General features: G+C 41.3%; 1 protein-coding gene across 2 annotated transcripts in view; it reads left to right on the top strand.

The window, feature by feature from the left end:
- The window catches only part of LOC132127411 (mitogen-activated protein kinase kinase kinase 1-like), a 51,710-nt gene extending 35,473 nt beyond the window's left edge, over window positions 1-16,237 (top strand). The window contains exons 9-20 of one of the 2 annotated variants that reach the window (XM_059539266.1): window positions 1,614-1,806; window positions 2,530-2,790; window positions 5,666-5,787; window positions 6,359-6,450; window positions 6,815-7,007; window positions 7,486-8,722; window positions 9,229-9,381; window positions 9,545-9,707; window positions 10,025-10,156; window positions 11,080-11,222; window positions 12,750-12,881; window positions 15,925-16,237. In XM_059539266.1, the coding sequence (XP_059395249.1) occupies window positions 1,614-1,806; window positions 2,530-2,790; window positions 5,666-5,787; window positions 6,359-6,450; window positions 6,815-7,007; window positions 7,486-8,722; window positions 9,229-9,381; window positions 9,545-9,707; window positions 10,025-10,156; window positions 11,080-11,222; window positions 12,750-12,881; window positions 15,925-16,074 (2,971 nt within the window). In that variant the 3' untranslated portion in view covers window positions 16,075-16,237. Of the gene's footprint in view, window positions 1-1,613; window positions 1,807-2,529; window positions 2,791-5,665; window positions 5,788-6,358; window positions 6,451-6,814; window positions 7,008-7,485; window positions 8,729-9,228; window positions 9,382-9,544; window positions 9,708-10,024; window positions 10,157-11,079; window positions 11,223-12,749; window positions 12,882-15,924 lie in introns of both variants that reach the window. The other variant, XM_059539265.1, reaches the window with a different exon arrangement.

The raw sequence follows: 16,237 nt of genomic DNA, 5'->3' as shown, positions 1-16,237 counted from the left end.
CTAATAATGTGACAAGTCTCAGTTTAGCCTAACACAGTACACATAGCAAGGGTTTATTTATAATAAATAAAAAGAAAGCAAGTAGATAGAATAGAAAGGAACAGGGAACGCTAGTCTAAGAAAGTTAGTTTTTAAATAAAAATAAAACCAGTCAAAAGAATAGAGAGTGCTAGTGTTAGAGGGTCAAGTGTTGTTGTTTATTAAATAAAGAAGGAAACAAGTAGCTAGAATTAGAGTTGAAAGCTGAAAGCAACAGTTACAGATGTTTTATGAGCATTAGGAAAGAGTACCTCATAAATATTTGCGTATTTAAGGAGGTGTGCAGTCGACTAGTGGACCCTTAAGAAAAGAGGCTTGCATAAACCCAAGCAGGCCTGATGCTAATTGGACACAACAAGCCCAAACACAGATGGAGTTTAAGAAAGCTGCCGCCATCAAGCCCAAGCTGTCAGAGCGGCAGACAGCGCTAACTAATGAAGCTGGCAAAACCAGTGCTGATGCTTCATTCAGAGTTACCCTGAGAGGAGGTCATGTAGAGGTCATCACCGAGTCTGGTGTCGACTCCTCTCTGGTGGTTAGGTAAGCGAGACAGCCCGGCACCAGCCATGTTTGTGTGGCTCCCCCGGATTGACATGCTAGCGGCTAGTCGGAGTTTGGTGTTTTCCAACTTCCCGCAAACCATCCAGAGAATCGCCCCACACACAGAGACGCATGAAACCAAATCCTGATTTTTCTTCTTTTAGGAAACCGCAATTATTCTAATTTCATGAAGTAATTCCCCTTCATTTGTCAGGAAGCTATGCTACACATCATCGTCTTGCCATCTCAGGTTTCAAGAACACAAACCACGGGTTTGGTTTGTTGCCTTTGTGGTGTTCCTGCAGTATTAGACCTTACGCATGCATGGTTTTGTTGATATGAGACACTACAGCGGCCATTAGTGTAACCTGTCTTCTACAGTCAGTTACCACTTCACTGCAAACATATGTTAATTATGTGCATGGAGCTGTTCGCTTCCAATACTTTGACCAGTATTTCTATACCCAAGCCGTTTTTTCTAAATGTAAATACTGCAATGATTAAATATTAGATTGTGCTGCCAAAATATTTACTAGAATAAAAGTTGACTGAATTTACATTCATGCATTAATGCATTTAAGATGACTTATAATAAATAGTAAAGGACTGTGTTTTGAATGGTTTGCCTGAAGACAAAGTCAAATGAATTATCTCTGCTAATAAGAAACATGACAACCAAACATGGTATCATGATACTTCAGTTGGCAGATGTGAGGATGTGATTTATGCCGTTCACTACTGTTCAGAAGCTTTTTGTTTTTGAAAGAAGTCTATCCAAGGCTGTGTTTATTTGATCGAAAATACAAGAACAGTAATATTATGAAATATTGTTAGAATAAAAATGAACAGTTTTTGTAATTCATTCCTGTGATGGTAAAGCTGAATTATTAATGCAGTCTTCAGTGTAACATGGTCCTTTTTTATAGATGTATATTTTATACTTTAATGAATAGAAAGCGCAATAGAAAAAAAGTACAGTAGTGTATTGTGGATGTCACTTGGACACATAATCTGATAGCTGTGTCTCTGTGTAGTTATGAAGCACCATCTACAGTGGAAAGCACCACAAACCACTCCCAGAGTCAAACAGCTGCTGCTTCTTCAGCGTCTTCATCCCTTCATACCGAGAGCTCGAGAACGGGGCAGGACGGGGACTTCTCGCTCCCACAGTATGGAGTGCAGCACATCCCTCAGACATACACAGAGCTCGCCGAACCCTGGATCAAGGTGCGCTCAACCTGTAAACTATACGTGCTTCAGACAAAAATGCATTAACATGACCATTCATGAACAAAAAAAAGACACTTAGGACATTGTATAACACTTGTGTGAAGGTGATCGCCCTCTTAAAGTCACCAGATACTAGTGCAACTATTTCAAACTCTCTTCATTTGGATAAAATTGCTCTGATTGTGGTTTGTTGGAGCCAAAGAGCCCTTAGAAATGTCTTTGCAGCCTTCTCCAGACTGATAACTCTTCAATTTCTATTACAAAGCCATCAGAAGACCTTCTTTTTCTTCCTTTTCGGAAAAGGATAGTCTGGCCAAAAATTATTATGTTTTTTGTATGTAAACATGCATGCCTTTCTTTCTTCTATGAAACATAAAAGAAGGTATTTTGAAGAATATGAGTAACTAGTTTTATTAACCATTGACTTCCAGTGTATGAGCATACAAAGTAATGTCAGTGGGAACTGAAACGGTTTGGTTACCAACATTCTTCAAAATATCTTTTGTGCTCCACAGAAGTCAGTCAGTCCTACAAGTTACAGAAATTCATTTTGGATGGATTGTCCCTTTAAAAACAGGCAGAACAGGATTGATTTAGTAAAATTGGCCATAAAAATAATTGCCGGCGATCAGTATTGGCAAAACTCACACACTGCAAGAGAACTTTTTACTCGTACTGTTGATTGTGAACGTTGTTTTGTGTGTTCATGCTCTCTCTCAGGTGTTTGGTTTGGAGTTGGTCGGCTGTCTCTTTTCCCGAAACTGGAACATCAGAGAAATGGCTCTTCGGCGGCTGTCACATGACGTGAGCGGCGCCCTCCTCTTGGCCAACGGCGAGCATTCATTGGCCGGGGCGGGTGCAGGGGCGGGGCTTGGGACAGCTGCAGGGGAGGTGTCCGGAGACGTGGTGGTGGAGTCCTGCTGTAGCGTGCTCTCCATGGTCTGCGCTGACCCCGTCTACAAAGTCTATGTGGCAGCACTGGTGAGATGCTACACCTCTGTATTCTTCACACCACCCTTTCCTCCGCTAAAGTGTCTGGCAGGGTTTCCGCACGTCTTAATTCACCCTTCTGCAAATTAAGGCCTTAAAAAGACTTCAGTCAGAGCAGGAAGACTTAAATTCATGAAGTCATGGCATTTTAATGCTGCATGAAGTAATACATTTATCTCCCCCTCAGTATTGTTGATTTCCAGTACAAATAATTTTCTTTATTCACTCTTAAAAAGCTCTTTAAAAAGTCTGTTACCTTCATCAAACCTGCAAGAATCTGTAAGAGTCCCTGAAAGGAAAATTGAGGATACTTATAAACAGTGTCAAAGCACAGAAACATCACATCAATGATGCTGTCAGTAGTACCATAGCGCATTGCCTGTTAGACATGACAGTGAATCAGTGTGTGCATTAATCAGGCTGCACTGGTTTCCTGTGCTACTTCTCTGGTTACATGCATAGCGTGCATGCTTTCTGAGTTGTTTAAGCACTTAAGTGAAGCAGAAGTCTTTATTATTTAAATGCTCCAGTCTTTATTATGTGTCGTGCATGCTGACTGTTGGAGCGCTGTCACATGCGTTCTTCCTTGACCAGTGTTTCACATGTCTGACCTCTGCTGATCATGTGAACACTTCAGTCACATGAGACCTTACAGCGTGATGCTTCTGTTGTGATCATAGAGAGGTTGCACAATACTGCACCAACTCTTCACCAAGAGCTCCTACGGTCATCAGCACAGACAGGTTTAAGTAGATGGCTTTTGGATCAAAACGTTGTCTTTCGGCCATGTGTTGAGCAAAAGCACTGTCATTTTGAGTAGTATTTCAAGCAATATTGAGTGAATCATAAAACTGAAATGCCTCTGATTACACATCAGAGATCAACTCTTCAAAATCATATCAATAGAAACCATAGATGCTCTTCACTTACATCAGAAATACTCGTGAGATGAAAAATTATTGTATTTAGAAAGCTAAACTAAACTTAAAACGTTATCATTAACACTGTTCAGCCAATACAAAAATGAAAAAAATCCCAGGAAATAAAACAAATCAGGCCCTTAATACTTTATTATTAGCTTGTGCCAAAATGTTAGTTTTGGTTCTGGCTGATATCAGTGTATTTCTGCTAGATATAAAGCAGTCTAGATAAGATTTCTCCCTTCGGTCAACTTTGATCAGGGGTTATCAGAACCGTACTGAGCTCTAAAGTGCACTGAACCACACTGGCTCGTTTTAAAGTTCACTTCAAACCAGGAAGTCTGGAAACAGCGGGATCCTCAGACTGAAGCTGGAAAACAAAGGTTTCTCTTTTTCTTTGTCTCTTAACCTATTTCTCTCCCTTTAACAAAACAACAAAAAACAATAGCTCTTGCTGCTCGGACTCCTGGAATGGTCTTTCCCTCGGGCTCTGTGCTCCAGTGAGACGCCTCTATTAAAAATACAACAAGCGTTTTGTCCTTTCGGGGCTTTCCAGCAGTTTTTCAGATTTCTTAGAACACGCACCAAAAAGAGGGCCATCTCTATGAGCTAAAAATACTCTTTTGGGATGTTACCTTGTGTTAGACTGCTCTGTAAACACTGCAGCGTAGTGAAGTCTGCTCGTGCACTAAAGGTGGCGAGTTAAAATTTCACTTTTCACTATTTATTCCTGACTTGGAGTTATTTTTTTGCGGGGAGAAGAGCATTATTTGAGCCAGGATTTTAGCCTTTAGTGTTGTGTGTGTGTGTGTGTGTGTGTGTGTAGGCGGTAGAGTGTTTGTGTTCATGAGGGGAGTGTATGCTGGGTTAATCTCCAGTGTGATGTGCTATCAGTCACCACTCCCAGCTCTCTCTGGAGTCAGGGTCAGGGTGAACTCTTTCTCACACACTCACTGTTGCTGTAGAGTCCAGAGACTCACAGCCGTGTCCTGACCGCTGTGGTGATGCGAAGAATAAAACACAGCCAAACACTTAACTACTGCTGCTTTTGTTGCTGATGTCAATCAGAATCGGTCACTTTGTAAAAGCTTGGCCAGTTTACCAGGTTGTGTGACTTTCAATCAAAATTGAAGAAACCTTTAGAAACATAGCACTCCAAAACTAAAAAAAAAACTAAATAAAAAATTAAGTCTGAATGTTTTGGAGAAAGGAAAAAAAACTAAACATTTTCATATTATTGTGATGTTGTTGTTGACATAGTTTTTTAATAAAAGCTCCATGTTTGCTGTACTTGTTGGTAGGGCTCTGCAATTTGGCCAAAAATCTAACATCTAAAACTAAATTTATTCAACAAAATAAAAATAATAATATTGTAATGTTTTACTGTAAAATTAATTTTTTTTTTTTTTTCTTCAAAATTGCAGTACAACTAAAATTACAACATTAATATTTATTGCTTTCTTCAGTAACACTTTAGTGTAGGGACCAATCCTCACTTTAAACTAGTTGTTTATTAGCATGCCTATTATTAGCATATTATCTGCATGAGCATATTCTACATCTCTAATCCTACACAATACCTAAACTTAACTACATTACTATCTATTAATGAGCAGCAAATTAAGAGATTCAGGCAAAAGTCGTAGTTAATGGTTTGTTAATAGCCAGAATTAAACCTTAGAAAGAAAGTGACCAATTCGTAGTTTTTAAATGTTAAATGATTAAGCTTTTATTTTGAACCGAAACTCTTTAAAGCTACTTTTTGTTTAGAACAGCAGCTAATTTATATACACTTTCAATATTTTCAACTAATTGCGCAGCTCTCTTTGGATCACGAGGCTAAAGCGACTGAGAACTTCTTGAAGACTAGAGAATCCACAACGCAAGGCACCGTGGTTTGTTTTTGCTTGTGTTGATCCATGTTAAGAGTTGATGTTTTTTTTCAGAAAACCCTGCGAGCGATGCTGGTGTACACCCCCTGTCACTCGGTGTCCGAGCGGACGCGATTACAGCAGCTGCTGCGGCCCGTGGTGGACACCATCCTGCTCAAGTGTGCGGACGCTAACAGGTACACACCTGAACAGCTCTGACTGGGGCCTGCTTTTAATACACAGAGGAGAATGAGCTCATTGATAGTGATCTGCCCTGATGTGAACAATCAGAAGATCAAAGTTAACAAGCTATCGCCACCTAGTGGTCAGGCACTGTAACAAACACAGATGAATAATGCATTTTAGTGTTTGCTGGAGTGCTATTATTATATATTTTTACAAGTTTTCAGTATGAAATTAAAATGTGTACTATTTGCTCCACCACACACCTTCCTGGTCTTATTGTGAATGATTTAGGGGTGCATGTTATTCTAAAGGTAATAATGGTTGTCTTCATAATCTTTTTGTTGTGGGCATCACCACACCGTAATGTTTTTCAATTCTGCTTTTTTTTTTTATCCAATCAATACTTTTTGGATAAGCAAGTACCACCCTTATTTGGAATATTATATTTGTTCAGAAAATAAATTCACCCTGTATCAGTTCAGAAAAAGGCCTCACGTCGTTGTTTGCTTTAAAAGCTCTTTTGGAGTGAGTTAACGCTCTGTGTGTGTGTGTGTGTGTGTGTGTGTGTGTGTGTGTGTGTAGTCGCACCAGTCAGCTGTCCGTCTCCACTCTCCTGGAGCTGTGCAAAGGGCAGATGGGGGAGCTCGCTGTGGGGAGGGAAATCCTCAAAGCAGGTACAAATCATATTCCACACTGTTTACACAGTATATCACGAGCACAAGTATACCAAGTAGAATAGTGCATAAGTGTGCAAATCGTGATGCATATATACATAAACCCTTGTGTGAGAAACAGGAAGCTTACATTTGATATTGACCGATAAACCAACACTCCACCATAGCTCTAAAAAATCTTGCTTATGTATGCCGAGACATGGTAGAAGAGAAGATTTTTAATGAATAACAAGTATACCTCTTATAAAGCTATTATAAATGCCTTGTATAAAATAGTACTTTAAAACACAGGTTTGGAAAGAGTGATGAGTTTTTAAGCAGTGCAGTTTAAATAAAGATGTTTTCCTCTCTGATTGTCCACCAGGCTCTATTGGTATCGGTGGAGTTGACTATGTCCTGAACTGTATCTTGGGCTCTAAAACGGAGGCCAGTAACTGGCAAGCACTGCTGGGTCGGCTGTGTCTGATCGACAGGCTCTTGCTGGAGTTTCCTGCTGAATTCTACCCTCATATCTTGTCTGGCGGAGACTGTAACCAGGCCCAAAACATTGTGGAGAGGTACAGAAATGCTTCCAAATCTTATTGTGCTTCTGTTCTTAATTTATTAAGAATGAACACTTATAAAAGTTGATCATTACCCCTCCCATTTCTGATAGTTTAACTGTGATTTCTAATCAGTGCGAATCTGCCATTAATATTACAGATGTCCTGTGGTGAAATTACATTACCCATCTACCCCGTAAAACTAATCCCATCCAAATAGGGCTAAAGAATGTCACGCGCTTCTACCGAAAAACATTATATGTAAATTAATCAGAAAATGAAAAAGTTTGGAAAAAACTTGAAAAAGTAACTCGGATATTTTATTGTAAATGTAAAAGTATAGTATTGCTTTACTAGTTACTGGAAATAAGTAATCTGATTACTTGACTTATCAGCTTCTGAATTAAAAAGTAAAGGGAAACCGGTTTGCACCTTCTGTATGTAAAGTGCTTTACTGAAAATCATTTTTTTGCATTTATTTTGTCTTTTGTAGGTACCAGAAGCTGCTGCCTCTTCTGAGATTCGCGCTGCAGTCCATCGATAACTCTCACTCCATGGTGGGTAAACTCTCTCGCCGGGTCTTCCTGAGCGCCGCCCGTATGGTCGCACGTGTGCCTCATGTCTTCGTGAAGCTCCTGGACATGCTCAACATCACCAGCTCCACTCACTACGCCCGCATGCGCCGCCGTCTCCTGGCCATCGCTGAGGAGATGGACATCCTGGACGCCATCCACCTGGGACTAGACGACCTGCAGACCGAGCACAGTTCACACTCCAGCGCTTTCCTCGGACCCGCAGCCCCCCAGAACTCCCCGTGCACCACCGAGAGAAACTCTCCCACCCCTGATCTACAGCAGACCACCACCAAGATGACGCTTTCAGGTCAAGCCTGTTCAGCTCCTGTGGACGATATAACAGAGAGACTCTCAAACGTCGTCACAAGCCCTGCTGAGTTTCCAAAGCCCCCCGTTCAGCCCCGAAACAGACCCGCGAGTCAGTGTTTGAACTCCCCGTCATCCGGTCATCCTCCAAACCTTCCTTCTCTGTCCATGGCCAACGCCTCTGCCTTCCCTCCAGAAAACCCCAAAGCCCTGCCGCAGTGTTTTATGCCCAACAAGCTCACCCAGTCCTCACAGATTAACCTGCGCAAGAAGGGATTAAACGGAGGCGTCTGTAAGGAGCCGGAGAAGCTGCCTTCGCCAGTGTTCACCCAAGCTCAACCACTGCCCTCGAGTCAGATCCACCGGCCCAGACCCACTCGCCCCTGTCCCGCTGACGGAGCTAAAGCTTTAAGCCCAGGGACGAAGAGCAACATGAGACTGGACCTTCAGGAGGTCAGGTCCAGAGACGACGTGGTCTGCAGCGGCGGATCCACTCTCATCCCCAGCGAGGACTCGGTCTTCACTCCAGTGGAGGAGAAAGTCCACGGTCTAGACGCCTCGGCCGATCTCAGCTCCAGCATGGAGGACCTGCTGGACACCTCCATCCCTGCAGCAGACAGCACGGTCACCTTCCAGTCCGAAGTGGCAGTGCTGTCACCAGAGCAGGCGCACACAGACGACGACACGTACAGCGAAGACGTGACCCAGAACCAGAAGTGCAAGGAGAAGATGGAAGCTGAGGAAGAGGAGGCACTGGCGGTGATCATGGCCATGTCTGAGTCACAAGATGCCCTGCCTGTCATCCCACAGTTACAGGTGGAGAAAGAAGAGGACGTGATCATTATTCAGGTGGATGTGAGTGCATGATCTTAATAAACTTCGCCCCCAAAAATGAGGGTGAATTGTTTGTACACTGTCATGAAAATAATTTACCTTTAGGGGTACAAGCACATGTCACTGGAGCAGTACCCTTAACAGGACAATGTTGTATCTTATCTACTATTATAGGGACAGTTGTGGCTTAATGGTTAAAGACTTGGACTTATAAACTTGTAAACTGTGGAGGTCGCAGGTTCAAGTCTTAGTAGTGGCAGGAGAAGTTAATGAACAGTGCTTGGATAGGTGACATGCTGAGGACCGATTCAGAGTATGGTTTACCATACATGGCCTTTGCATCACTTCATTTTACTGTTCGCAATTAAAAGTATTAAAATGCCCTCATAAGGTGCTACAATGAACCTTTTAGCAGTAAATAATGTACAAAGATGTTCCTTTCAGAGTACTGCCCCAGTGACAAGTTGTTGTACCCCTTTTGTGGCTTCAATTTTTCCCCCATTTTTGCTTTTCATGATCAGACACCAGAGACTCTGCCTGGTCATACCAAAGCGAAGCAGCCATACCGGGAGGGCAAGGAATGGCTCAAAGGTCAGCAGATTGGCCTGGGTGCCTTCTCGTCATGTTACCAGGCTCAGGATGTGGGCACTGGCACTCTGATGGCAGTCAAACAGGTGAGGATATCTGTCACACACCACCCAGCACTTCACAAGAGATTATCACCATGCATTCATGGTCTTCAGGTTGCAAGCCTCACCTTTGAAAAGGTTACTGATCAGTCCTACCATTTTCTCAGACAAGCCACTTGCAGACTGAACTGTGAATTTTACTCCTCAGGTGACGTATGTGAGGAACACGTCCTCGGAGCAGGAAGAGGTGGTGGAGGCACTACGAGAGGAGATCCGCATGATGGGCCTCCTCAACCACCCCAACATCATCCGGATGCTTGGAGCAACCTGTGAGAAGAACAACTACAACCTGTTTGTGGAGTGGATGGCAGGTTGGTTGTCCACAATCATGCAGAGAGTAAAGGTGCGGTCACATAATTTTGTGTGCAAAACAGGTCCATTTATCAGTTTGAATCCAAGCAGCTTTCTCTTGATGATGGTGGTGCATCTGCATGACTAACTTAAAGCTATTACGAAATCTGTCCTCACACAAATTACAAACTGAGTGGATTCTTATTGAATTGAAAGGATTCCCCCGTAAAAAATACAATGTGACCGTACCATAGGTAGTGTTGGGATCCTTTTGGCTACTTTCCTCACTGATTTGCCCTAATCCATAAATGTAATACTCAGACTCCTGTTTTCTTAGGTGGCTCTGTGTCTCATCTCTTAAATAAGTATGGTGCCTTTAAGGAGGGAGTGGTCATCAACTACACCGAGCAGCTTCTGCGTGGTCTGGCTTACCTCCACGAGAACCAGATCATCCACCGGGACATCAAAGGTAAGCGACTGGAGCTCTGTACTAGGAGGAATGCTCTTGTGTTGATGGATGTAGAGGGCAGTGACTTTTCCACTTTTTTGCGGTGTGTTTTAAGCTTGTTCCTAACCTAATCAGGCACTCAAATTAACTGATCAGATTTACTCACATTTACTCAAATACACGGTTATAGTTTACACTACTCAGTCAGCATTAACAATACAGTAGGGGATGTTCAGTTTGCATACTTTTGCTCTCCTCCTAGTCACTTTTGAACTCTTCCCTCTTTGATTAAAGCTCCAGGTGCAGGGTTGCCAGATATCACAAAAAGAGCAATACAAGCCCCTTAAAACACAGCATAATAAGCAGACAGCAGGGAACAAATTGAAACAATATAACTAGTATTAATAGTTATATAGTTATTCAATTCATATATGTTATGAATTGAATTTTTCAATATAAAATATTTAAATATGAACTGATTGAAATAAAACCGTAACATTTTATTAATAAAATAATTCAGAAACATCTTGATTAAAGTTTAATTGCACCTGAAAGTTTCATTTAATATCAATCAGCTGGGAGCTGTAGTGTGTTTTTACTAAATAAATAAATAATTTATAACAAAAAAAAAAAATATTTAAACAGGGTGAAGTACTTTTTATTTCTAAAGTATTGAATTTATTAATCATATAATGCCCTTTTTGTCTATGTTCAGAATAACTACATAAGTTAATAACCATATGGTGAAATATATTGTTATTCATACTGTGAAACTGAATTTTTGGTCATACTGCCCACCCCAATCCACCCCTGGGCAATCCCAGAATGCATTTCAGATAAACCCAGTTATTCTAAGATGAACAAGTGGAGAAACTCTGTTAATTTGAGGGTCTCTCTCTACATGGGCAGGAGCAGAGCTTTATTGCATGTTTCTGTCACTGCAGGTGCCAATCTGCTAATAGACAGCACGGGTCAGAGGTTGAGGATAGCTGATTTTGGGGCAGCGGCGCGTCTGGCTTCAAAAGGCACGGGTGCAGGGGAGTTTCAGGGGCAGCTCCTGGGAACCATTGCCTTCATGGCTCCTGAGGTAAACATTTGAATCTAAACATGCAATACTACACTATGGTAAATACTTGCTGTAACACTAAACACACATGCAGCTGTCTCAATATTAAAGCTTCAAATGCTGCATTCAAATGGGACACCGTATGTTGCAATGTTTCTTTTGTTTGCAGAATTTGTTGATATGCTATAATGCAGCTAATGTAGAAAACTAGAGATCCATCTGGTTTTACACTGATGTGCACATTAGTTGCTTTGCTTGAGTCCATTTAATTCACATACGTAAAGACGTTAGCCTCTGCTCAAAGCTCTGGTGGCTTGGTTGGAGAATGAGAGAAAGAGAGACCTTCCCAAACAAAAGAAAGCTTGTTCATTTTGAAGAGGTTCAATGATGAATACACTGCTGAGGGAGGCAGGGCCAGCTGAACTGCTTCCTAATTAAACAGAGTTTGGGCTCACAATAACAACACGGACTTAAGGGTCGGCCAATTGTGGCTGCTTTAAAAGACTTCCAATTTACTTTAATTTCAACTTGAGATCTAAATCCACTTTGTCTTGTTTTCCTGACTGGCCACGAAACTATGAACAGCACACACAGAGGTCACCAGACTTGACCACGGTTTTGTGGAAAGACATTTAAGACATTTAAATGTCCAGAGCTTACAGGGCAAGAAAAGTTACTTACTTCACATTAGCACAGTTTTGTCCTGTCTGGCCCTCCATGACTAATAACTCTGAAATGTCAGAGAATTACTGACAAGTGTACTGGGCTCATTCTGAGGGCTTTTATTTTGGAAATTCATAGAGCAGAGGACTGAGAGAGACAGTGACTCATGCTGCGAGGGTGACTGTGCATTCAAGGAGTAAATCAGTCACTGATTGATGAGAGAGGACAGAATCTCCCCCGTTCTGTGAAGAGGACAGATCAGCCAAGCATTAGTTGCTAAATTCCAATCTGCGTTTGTGCTTTGACTGGCGCTGAGCTAGAGACCGACTCGTTTGTACAGCGCTGCACGATAACCAATCAGACACCAGCTTATGAATGCAATGACCAATCAGAGACGTTCAGATGAGTCATCGCTGAGTTAGTTTTTAACAGGGTCTGAACTCTAGCTAGACTGAATGAAAATGTTCTTTGTTAATTTATCTACTTTGCTCTCTGTTAAATGAAAGTGTTATAATTAGTGACGTACAATATTGTTATTAAATAAATTCACATTAAATGCAAAGTCGTATTAAACACATTTTATGGCATGACAGCCATATCTGCTACTCAAGTGAAAAGTCGGGTAGGCTATGTGTAGTTGTATCACAATTAGTCTTATTTGCCCATCACCATTTACTGATCAAATAACATAATCTATAAAGGTGCAAAGCGCATTTAATTACACATGTTTGAGAATCGAGATATTTCCTGATATAGTTAACACGTTTGGAAACGTTGTGTCACATTGTCATGTGTCTGTGGCATGACCCCCCGGCCCCAGTGCCCCTCAGAAGTCATGAGTGCATGACGCCCCTGACTGTGATGTGTGTGTGTGTGTGTGTGCAGGTGCTGAGAGGACAGCAGTACGGGCGCAGCTGTGATGTCTGGAGTGTGGGCTGTGCTATTATAGAGATGTCCTGTGCCAAGCCGCCCTGGAACGCAGAGAAACACTCCAACCACCTGGCACTCATTTTCAAGGTGAGAACAGTGTGTGCACTCGGTTTAAGATCAAAACACTGTGTAGATATCAGGGCTCCTACGGGGTTTGGAAAATTATGGAAATTATGATTGGGGGGGGTGGAGGGGGTTTACTGCATGATGATTGAAGTGGCCTTAAAGCGTTAGTTCACCCAAAAATGAAAATTATGTCATTAATAACTCACTCTCATGTCGTTCCAAACCCGTGAGACCTCCGTTTATCTTCTGAACACAGTTTAAGATATTTTAGATTTAGTCCGAGAGCTCTCAGTCCCTCCATTGAAGCTGTGTGTACGGTATACTGTCCATGTCCAGAAAGGTAAGAAAAACATCATCAAAGCAGTCCATGTGACATCAGAGGGTCAGTTAGAATAAATACATTTTGGTCCAAAAATAGCAAAAACTACGACTTTATTCATCATTGTCTTCTCTTCCGTGTCTGTTGTGAGAGAGTTCAAAACAAAGCAGTTTGTGATATCCGGTTCGCGAACGAATCATTCGATGTAACCGGATCTTTTTGAACCAGTTCACCAAATCGAACTGAATCGTTTTAAACGGTTCACGTCTCCAATACGCATTAATCCACAAATGACTTTAACTTTTTTAATGTGGCTGACACTCCCTCTGAGTTCAAACAAACCAATATCCCGGAGTTATTCATTTACTCAAACAGTACACTGACTGAACTGCTGTGAAGAGAGAACTGAAGATGAACACCGAGCCGAGCCAGATAACAAACAAAACAAGAACTGGTTGCATCAGTTTTCGGATCACCAGTAGTTCTTTCGGACAGTTCAATTCAATAAACCGGTTGAAGAAAACGGTTCACCGGTTCTTTTTGATTGCCCTTGATTCAAGCCTTCGGTTTACCTGCGCTCATAACATTAGCACAGAATCAGTTCTGTATCAATCACCAAAAGAATCAGTTTGGTTCAGACGCTCTGTGTGTCGGTCTGCTTCACACTGAATCACACATGCACAGTATCATCAGCTCCTCGGTTCTCGAATCGGACGCGTCTGACAGAAACAGTTCTTGACTCGTGAACGAGTCATTATCTGGCTCGGCTCGGTGTTCATCTTCAGTTCTCTCTTCACAGCAGTTCAGTCAGTGTACTGTTTGAGTGAATGAATTACTAATATAATTTACAGCACAGTAAAGACTTTATTAATGAACTTGGCTCAGAATGCCCATGCTCTGACTGTAACTCAGTGGCTGTGTTGTTTTGTCAGAGATAGGCTCAACCCAGCAGTTGGGTCGAAAAAAAAATAACCCAGCGTTAAAAATAATTACCCTGTACCTGGGTAAAAATATTAAAAACAACCCAATAAAATGACCCAACAAGCTGAATCCAGCATTTGGGTTAAAAAAAGAATAATAATAATAACAACTGGAAACAGGAAAAACTACCCAGCACCTGTGTAAAAAGAAATATAATAAAAATAACCCAATAAAATGACCCAACACACTGAACCCAGCATTTGGGTCAAAAAAAATAAAATAACCCAGCATTTTTTTAACCGTAGAAAAACTACACGGCTAATATATATTAGGGCTTGCATAGACCAGTCGAGTGATCGACTACTTCAACCACTAGTCGGCGCTGTCGGAAACAATCGACTACTCCAGCATGCATTAACCATAATGCGTACAAAGAGTTTGCAAGTACGACGTGAATTTTAGGATTACAATACTGTGTGTAGCTGTTACTTTCTATGACCTTATCTATGTTGCATGTAAAATTAAAATATGTAAATAGTGGTGTGCCTGAAGCCAAATTCCTTATTCCGAATGGCACGGATAATGGCTTCAAAAATGAATAAGAGACAAGGAATAATTTTGCCTGAATACTCAGCTGAAGCTGGCACAGTCCAGAGTCAGGGGGTCAGCGCAATATTATACACAGACCTCTAAAGTCACGAGTGTGAAGTGAATGAATGTAAACTTTATGAGTGAAAAGAGCGCAAATCAAACACAGCATTGCTGTTGTCTCTCTGTGCATCTCTCAGAAATCAGAGCTTGGCAAGAATAATATTACCTATAATAATACATCATACACGTTCTATTGTAAATATTTAAAAGGCAATGCTTTAAACCTTACGTTATGATACCAATGAATGGATTAAGCACAGCGCGCTCACCAATCACACAGCTGCACTGCGCGTCTCAAAATCTCAAAAACCAGTTCTCTCTGAGACCAGGCTAATAATCAGCTTAGATACAGATACATTTTCTACTTGTCCTACATGTTTGCTTCTTTATCTTTTGCTGGTTTGTGCGGCACATGCACATTTGTTTAGTGAAGTTCACTAAACATTAAGACTTGCTTAAAGAGTTAATTTAATGAAAATATGCGCTTTGAATTGTTCCAGTCGTGTCCAAATGCTTGCATGATAAATATTATTTTAGTTTAACACGGCATACTTATTCAGTGATAACTATGGGAAAAAAAGATAGCCATAACGGTCTTATCAAGTACTGTACGACATTGTATCCGAATGCAGATACGAAAAATGTTGTGATTGTTACAGACACAAATACAAATACTGGCTGTTACATAAAAATTTAAATATGTAATGTCATAATAGTTTTGACAATTTATATATGTAATTGTTGCATAAGGCTATGAATTAATACGCATTTATTGATAAAAAAAAATGTCTTTTCATTTATAGTAGCAAGAACCACGAGTAGTTGAGTAACTAGAGTATTTTTAAAATAAAAAATCGACTAGTAGAAATCAGTAGTCGTGCAAACCCTAATAAATATATATATATATATATAAACAACTCCATAAAACTAACCAACAAACTGAAAAAATTAGCATTATGGTTTGGCTTAAGGTTACCTGCATGCAATTATGCATAATTAATTGGTATTAAAATCTTAATTACATATAACATGTGTAACAAGGACACCTTAAAATAAAGCATTACTGTATTTTTCCCCAGCACTGACATGTATAGATTTGTGTGTGTATATTTAAGCTCCTGTCTCACTTTAAATGTGTTGTTTGGTCCAAACTAATCCAATCTACTCTCCCAGATCGCCAGTGCTACCACAGCACCCACGATCCCTCCCCACCTGTCACCAGGCCTGCGGGACGTCACCCTGCGCTGCCTGGAGCTCCAGCCCTCCGACCGCTCGCCCTCCAGAGAGCTGCTGAAGCACCCCATCTTCCGGCACAGCTGGTAGAGCGGGACCTCCGACTACTGAAGCTCATCCTGCTGTCTTTCTCTTGCCACAGTCACTGAAGCTGGAGCCTCAATACCTGATGCAAACCCGCTAGCACATGTGTCTGTATGAAAGTGCCATGTCAGTTTTTAAGTTCAGATCCTTGCTTACCTTCTGAATCGGG

This window comes from Carassius carassius, chromosome 45 (assembly GCF_963082965.1).
Source record: "Carassius carassius chromosome 45, fCarCar2.1, whole genome shotgun sequence".
NCBI lineage: Eukaryota > Metazoa > Chordata > Actinopteri > Cypriniformes > Cyprinidae > Carassius > Carassius carassius.
This window is presented reverse-complemented; position numbering and strand designations above follow the sequence as displayed.